This window comes from Ammodytes marinus (assembly GCF_949987685.1).
Source record: "Ammodytes marinus genome assembly, chromosome: 7".
Lineage (NCBI taxonomy): Eukaryota > Metazoa > Chordata > Actinopteri > Uranoscopiformes > Ammodytidae > Ammodytes > Ammodytes marinus.
This window is the reverse complement of record NC_137211.1, coordinates 28,283,218-28,291,058: the sequence shown is the minus strand read 5'-3', so window position 1 is coordinate 28,291,058 and position 7,841 is coordinate 28,283,218. Positions and strand designations below refer to the sequence as shown.

The window sequence follows — 7,841 nt, the reverse complement described above, 5'->3', positions numbered from 1 at the left end:
TGCCCAGCATTGCTCATACCATTCCCCCAGTGCACACACACACACCCCTCTTTCACTCTCACCACGTCATTTCTCAGCAGTCTGGTCAGCCAGGGCTCAAGAGATGCCTAATTGAGGGTTATATATCAACACTGGTGCTGATTGAATACAGCTATACCTACAGTTTTACCATTATTATTCTAGTCTGCCATAGTTTACAATTAAAACAAGACAGATTGATTGACTGTGAATTTCTCTGGGGTCTGATTTGATTTGATCCCTTGTCTAGTGCTACATAATGCTTACAGGTTTTTGGTTCAACCAAAGACCGATTTGCAAATTTTATAATTATAATAACTTGGGTGTTCTTTGAAAACCCAGAAGAGCCAATTTTAACCCACAGTTAAAATGGAAAAAAAAAGGAATTCAATTTTTTTAATTTTAATCTCTCGACACAGAGATTTTGGTAAATTATTTTTATTTCCTTAATAAAAAGAGGTCAGTTTGGCCTTATGTGAAAAAAACGCCCAAAACATAAGAAAAAAATTAAGAAAAACAATTACTAAATAACTGACATTTCATAAAACAATCTGCAGACACACTCACATATAAATACATAAGAATATAAGGCCAGCACCAGCCATCAGACAGGTATAACTGCTGTCAGGGGAGGCGTCTCTGTGTGCTTCGTAGGCAGGGAGCTGGTGAGTTGCCGGGCTGGATTTAGACCATCAGCGGGGGGGCTTAGAGCCGTACACTGATAAGACTGGGAACACATTGCTGTGTATGGAGTCATCTGTAATGCCGGGGTAACCTTCCAAACACGCCTTCAAAACAAAAGACTGCAACCTTTTTAAAGCACAAGTCAAACAGGTATCGTTAATGAACCCATACATGGATTTTAATGGACTATCTAACAGAGTATATCAGTGGGTGTTTTGCTAATCATGATGGCCTGTGCTTTCCCATGCAGATATTAATAGCCACAAAGCAATGTCACTACTAAGTCCCCTGCCCTCTGCTGACGGCTTTGTTTTGGAGAACATTCTTTCCATCGTTGTTTTGCTCCCAACTTATCCTCTGAGATAAGAGGCGCCAAGTTCCTCTTCTTTACTTCCAGACCTGCCACTGGCCAGTTGGTCTGGGCACGATCCATTGAAGCTCATTAACTATGTCAGAGAATTCGGAGTTGCCAATCAAATGGTTCTATCTGATATGGGCGGTCCAGAGCCCTATGAATGGGGCTCTGGGGCGAACGTAACCGGATGACGACAGAGCTGTGCATTCGCCAGAAGCTGTGATGATAAATAACAAAGATGGCTGCGGATACGTTGTTTGAGTTTGAAACGGCTTTGGCCTCGACACTTAACGGTTTGGAAGACGGCACTCAAATCTTTCATTATCAAGGAAGAGGAATGTTCTGTTTTGCAGATAGACCACAGCAAAAGTTAAATTTACCAGTTAACCCTGCTGTTCGCATAATGAACGGGGCGGAAAACACAGGACATTGTGTCATTTAGATGGAGTCAGCTATTCTGGAGAAGGCTTGTTGACAAAATACATTTCCGTCAAAATCAGTGAATATCATCTCACGATCTGCTACCTGTTCATACTGTGTGTGTGTGTGTGTGTGCACTCGAGAGAAACCCCCAGTGTAAATACACAGCCATAGGCTCTGTAAACCGGTATGTAAACAAAGAGAATTTTAGCTAGCAACATGCCCGTTTATGGAGCCTAGGCTGTGTACTAACACCGGATTTTCTTTTTCAACGCATATGCTGTGTCTCAATTCAGGGGTTGCATCCTTCTAAGGACGCAGTCTATGAATGCCACGCACATTTCCGGTTTGCGTAACAAGCCGTTACCTTGTGTGACGACTCGCCGCTCCTGTGCTGCCCAGCAACCCTGGTTGCTGCCAACGGAGACAGCCTTGTCAATGGAGGAAAAAAGAAAAAGAAGTTGCCTACCAGACGAAAAGAAAAAAAGTACAAGAAGAAAGAAGGTCAATAAAAACAAAAGAAAAGACAAGAAAAAAAGAAAGGAATATAAAAGTTAAGAAGATGGAGCAACACGTTGCTGTTTTGTTATTTTTTATTTTATTTTATGCCATCTCTGATAAAAACGGACTCAATCTTGGGATACGTTGGGCCGCGAAGGATACATCTGTTGGACCCTTCAGATCCTTGAAACGAAGGCTGCATTTCTCGGCCGCATATGAAGGGGGAAATGGGACAGCCTTTGCGCGCCGCTATGACGCAATCGGTCTTCAAATGCAGCCTTCGAAGGCTGCGACCCCTGAATTGAGACACAGCAAGTATACAGTACAGGTTACAGCCCATGAGGAGATATATTCACTGATTTTTCCCAAAAAATATTTTAAGAACAAACATTCCCTTAGAATCGCTGACTCCACCTTTAATGTCAGAACCAGCACGTGAGGATCTGATTTCAGGACAAAGGTATGGCACTGAATGAAGCAGAAGAGACAGTCGGGGGGAATTAAAGAGAGGAGAGGGGAAGCTATTTCAGGGATAGTGTGTCTGAAATGACAACTGTTGCACCCCCCCTCCCTACCTCTCTCTCTCTCCCTCTCTCTCTCTCTCTCTCTCTCTCTCTCCCTCTCTCTATCTCTCTCTCCTGCTCTTAACCTCAGGGCTCTTCAATTGCCCAGAACTTTTCCAACCACAGACCCCTTAGCCTATTCTCCATCGCTGTATGCGGCTCATGATAAATATAGAACTACATTTTTCCAAATGAGCTCTGACACACGTCCCCCCCCCCGCCCCCATCATGCCTGGGACCCCATACAGTATATAAGAGGACCAGGAGACACTGTGTGGAGAGAGTGATAACAAGGGAACTGTACGCACATAGAAAGGATATAGAAAATAAAGGAAGACCTGCTTGTGTTATTGTTGACATTTTAAACCCCTCTGGAAGACTCCCCAGGGCAGCCCACAAAGAAGAGACCCACCTCCCTCTCTTCCCACCCACCCCTACACTCTCTCTCCTCCTCTGCCTCCTTTGACACTCTCAGCCATCCATGAGTGGGACCAACTCGTCTGCCTATCGATCGGAGCGTAAGTTTCACCAGACTTCTTCTTCGTCGTCCTCTGGTAACCCACACATGGAGAAGAGCCGCGGCCTGTTTACAGAAGACTTTGGCTCATTCATGAGGCCCGGGAGTGACGCCTTGGGCTTTTCCAGTAAGTTGGAAGCAATTTGATATATATATAGGGGACAGTGTAACTCGTTTTGTAAACCAAAGCGCTGTGTAAATATAGTAGCAACAGGAGGTTGAAGGGACAGCTTTGGACCGTAAAATGGATTTATGTCTGAGGTGGGAAGTGGGGATTTGTTTAAAGTGTGGAGGGTTTTTTTTCTACATACAGGGGTTATAAAACATGTTTGAGGTGACAGTATAAGAGAAGGGGGACAACAGAAGGACTCTGTAGCCAGGGTGCTGTTTGATGAGGTAACTTAAAGGTGCACTATGTCACTTTGGGTGTGCGAGAGAAGTGAATAGTTTCGAAGGTATATTCTCATAATTTATTAAAGGATAATTGGTTCTCTGGAGCACTGTTTGAAGTAAAAACGCTCTACCGTAAACATAATAATTCTCTGTTGATGTGCACAGAGGCAGGGCCCACCTTTTTGTTAACATATTCTAGTTGTAAGTTTAGCTCCATGTTCCTAAAAATTATTTTGTTCTGTTTTATGACGATAGAAATATTCAATACTAATACATGAAGAGAAAATCTGTTTTGTAAACTAACTGCAGGCTCTACAAATATAAACTAATCCCCATCCCTTAGTGCACCTTTAAGTTGAAAGAAAAATACATAAAAATAGAATATAATGTACAAGACAAGGACACACATTAAGTTGGAGCAGTCATTTTGTAGAAAGGTTCTCCTCATATATGCGTATTCAACTTATTGAGGTCAGGGCTAATTTGACTGCACATAGCTTCTATCTTCTGGCTCCTATAATGTGTGGAGCTGGTGTGAATTGTTCTGGTATGGTCTCACTGCTGGCGCACACAGACGTGTGAATGTTTGACACCTGAACTTTAATTGGACTCAGAGTCCATGTGGTCTGCATGTGTCAGGGGCAGACAAGTACCCTTTTTAGAACTGTGTGTCCTATAGGTGCAGCTGAAGGGAAAGAGAGGCACACACACACACACACACACACAGAAAAACACACACACACACACACACACACACACACGCACACACACACACACACAAGCGCGCCAGGGAATGCTGGACCGATTGCCAGCAGTATGACTTCACACACTGAGTATCCATCATGACGCTTGCATAAGGAATGACCAGATGGTTGCCCCTGGTGACACACTAAATACACACACACTTAGTTGGAATGATGTCACTGGATCAAAGTAACCTGCGTATGTGAAGTCAGAGCTATTATCACACACTCGCTCAATCATTTCCAATTTGGTGACATGTGTGATGTCATCTGTTGCCAAGTAGTTTAGAACCACAGGGGACAGACATTGGTCACTGAGCGGACGGTTATGATCATTATCGCGCTTGATGCTGCCATAGCCTGTTTTACCATACTGGTCATTTAAATTATGTGCTAATGATTATTTTTAATATTACCGATCTGTCTATGACTATGTTAAATGTAAAAGGTGTAACTCATCCTGTATAATAAAGCCAGGGAGAATTATCCCTCCATTCTACTGTTGCCCTCAGCTTTAAGGCACATGTTTGCCACTTGTTGGATTTTTATTTGCTCTTCAGCAGTGAAGTTAGTGACTAAATTATGAATGTTGTTCCACAACGTAGAAAATTCATCATTCTCATAACCAATTACTGACATAAATTACAAAAATCTACTAATAAATACTCTCACCAAGGTCAATAGCATATTACCTCTTAGTCTGAACAAAGCTGGTCAATGTATTAAAGTTAAAACAGGTTGTTGTTTATTAGAGTTCTATGTTTTTTTATTTGGAAGTCAGAATTTGTCAAAGTATAAAAGGACACCCTGTGCTCAAGAGACCATTGCAGACCCTATAACTGTATTTTAGTCCAGACTCTCATGAATTGAAAACCATTTAGACAATATTAACCACCTTCAGAACTATAGTATGGGTTGAGATTCAAAGACAGAATGGAGAGCCAATAGTTAATATGACTCAGGTCAAATTAGCATGTAGTTTAAAATGCTAGACCGTAATCACCTCTGTGCCGTCATTCAAAGAATGTGAATATGATACACTTGGAATGTAAATGCAAGAGCAACCTCCCATCTCATGTTTTCAGTGAGGCGAAGGAAAAAGAAACTGTGGGTACCCAGCCTGATATATGACATGTTATTTGGAGTTGCTGTCAGTGTGAAAGTTATCAATCATTAAGAAAACATGTTCACCTGTTGAGGATTCTATTGGTTGGCGTTTACTCTAATCTACAGACAATAGAAGTCAATTTGACATTGTTATAGGAGATTTTGACAGCAGATATTTTGACTGGTCAGAATAATATTAGCAATTGCTCTCTTCAAGTAGATTGTGGGTCTAGCTAGCCTGGTTCTACCAGACCATCGTACTTAATTTAATTTGTATAGAAGGTCTGGAATCGCTCAATTGACAAACGTTAACTCACTTGAAGGCGGGTGTCTGTTGAAGTTTAAAACTATTGGATCTGCCCAGTGCCACTCTGGATCTGCCAACCAACCATGTCATGCGCCGGCTTCTGAGCCACTCCTTCTGTTCGCTGATCGGACCGGCAGAAATCTGTCCGGAGAAAACCTAAGAATATACCGCACACCCAGACTGACTACTGAAGGGAAATGAAAATTGAGCGGAAGTAGTAGGCGGGCGGTGCCAGGCTAGGTCTAAGCTGCTCAATACTAAGAAACAAAAAAAAAAATTGGATAATTGTGATAAAGGATTTTTAAGTTTTTTAAACTGATTCTCACAAAGAGTTCACTGATCTTACAAATGGGTTGTCTTGCTAAATTGGATTAACAGGAAATACACACAGCCAGGTCAGGTTTGCGTCTTTAGAGAGCAAGGGGGAAAAGCCCCCCCACACACACACACACACACACACACACACACACACACACACACACAAATGACAATGTGAAAAATGAAGTCATTAGAACATTCCTTCTGTGTCTTACCGTAACATCCTCTCTCATCTGGTGTGTTCAGGTACAGCTGGGAATATCAAGGCTCTGGGGGATTCCTACCAGTTCACAGTTGACGTGCGAGACTTCTCCCCTGAGGATGTCATCGTCACCACGTCCAACAACCAGATTGAAGTTCATGCAGAAAAGGTGGGCAAGCCTTCTTCTAGAGCTGTTAAAAATGTTTTAATCTTCCAATGATAGTGTCTTGGGAATTAAAGCCATAGTGCGTGACTGCGTGACTTGAGGAATGATGAAATCTGAGAAAATAAAACGATGTCGGTGCATCTACATGAGGCAAGCTTTTGGTGATCGCAAATTAATTTATATCTTCTGCTGTACGTGGACGTTTTTTCTTAACGGTTGAATCAACAACTGAAACATTTCGTGGGCGCTTCTTGGCGTTTTTCTGAGCTCCTGCGCCAGTGTCGGAGGGGCGACACCAGTTTATAAACGCTGCCATACTGAGAAATACAGACAGAGTTTTGTGGAGCTGATAGGCTTAATCAACTTTGTGTCAACTTATTTGCCGATGGCTTGAATGTGACCGACATTCATTTATATGAAAAAGTTACACACTAACTTCAAATCTTATTCATATGGTGCTCTTATAAGTGCATTAACGTCTATCTTCTGTCACAATTCATTACGTCATTACTTATATTTTCCGTATTTCGACAGCTGGCCCAGGATGGTTCGGTGATGAACACTTTCACGCACAAGTGCCAACTGCCCGAGGACGTTGACCCCACCTCTGTGACATCATCACTGGGCGCCGATGGGACCCTGACAGTGAAGGCACGGCGACACCCGGCCAAACACGAGCTGGCACAGACCTTCCGCACCGAGATCAAGATCTAGTAGAGATGCTCCTCACAAAAACCTCTCCCTTTTGATTTGTGTATCTGTGCTATACTTCCTCTGTGTCCCCTCTGCACTTAAAACCTTTCTAATCTCTAAACAATCATAGAGTTGGCTCTGTGCTCTGTTAAACATGCCACGGCCTCCCTCCCTGTGTACACAACTAAGCCTGTCGCTGCTCATTTATATTCAGTTAGTTCACCATACACGCCAGCAGTAGGTCATAGCTGCACATATACCATATTGAGACTCTGAGGTTTTGACATATAGGCCTATAAAAAAGCATAAATGGACACACACTCAAACACAGACAGACAGACAGACACAGACAGACAGACAGACAGACACACACACACACACACACAACACACACACACACACACACACACACACACACACACACACACACACACACACACACACACACACACACACACACAACTTCACTCCTCTCGAATACTATGTACTAAAAATGAAGACTCACCTCTTAAATGAATGGTTCCCAAGTTAATTCTAAGTTATTGTATATTATTGTTTGTGTGAATAAAATGATCCTGCTTTGACAATAAACATCTTGTAATGATGTGTTAACCATATTGATTGAGTAGTCTCATTTTGGGAAGAGAGTTGGTTTTATTAGCTTACATGTTTTCATTTAATAATTCCATTGTGAAAGTAGGCCTGTTATGACCTGGCCAACACCATTGTTTTATTCATTATGAACTTTTATATACTATCTATGATCATAAATCCACATCAAAATAAAAGAAAATACATATAGGCCTAGTCTGTGGAGGTGGGTAAGCAGTGTACAAACTACTCTCAAAACCAAT

The 7,841-nt window shown here is 42.2% G+C and overlaps 1 protein-coding gene across 1 annotated transcript; it reads left to right on the top strand.

Moving 5' to 3' along the window:
• Positions 1-2,839: 2,839 nt before the first annotated feature.
• Positions 2,840-7,561, top strand: hspb7 (heat shock protein family, member 7 (cardiovascular)). Its single transcript, XM_080030368.1, has 3 exons — positions 2,840-3,185; positions 6,173-6,297; positions 6,829-7,561. The coding sequence occupies exons 1-3, from the start codon at positions 3,023-3,025 to the stop codon at positions 7,006-7,008; spliced, it is 468 nt and encodes a 155-aa protein (XP_079886494.1). The 5' UTR covers positions 2,840-3,022; the 3' UTR covers positions 7,009-7,561.
• The last annotated feature ends 280 nt before the right edge of the window (positions 7,562-7,841 follow it).

Excerpts from the sequence above, each read along its gene's own strand:
- hspb7 (XM_080030368.1), top strand. The coding sequence starts at position 3,023 with ATGAGTGGGACCAACTCGTCTGCCTATCGATCGGAGCGTAAGTTTCAC. Across the intron at positions 3,186-6,172 it reads TGACGCCTTGGGCTTTTCCA|GTACAGCTGGGAATATCAAG; the intron begins GTAAGTTGGAAG and ends TGGTGTGTTCAG. Across the intron at positions 6,298-6,828 it reads TTGAAGTTCATGCAGAAAAG|CTGGCCCAGGATGGTTCGGT; the intron begins GTGGGCAAGCCT and ends GTATTTCGACAG.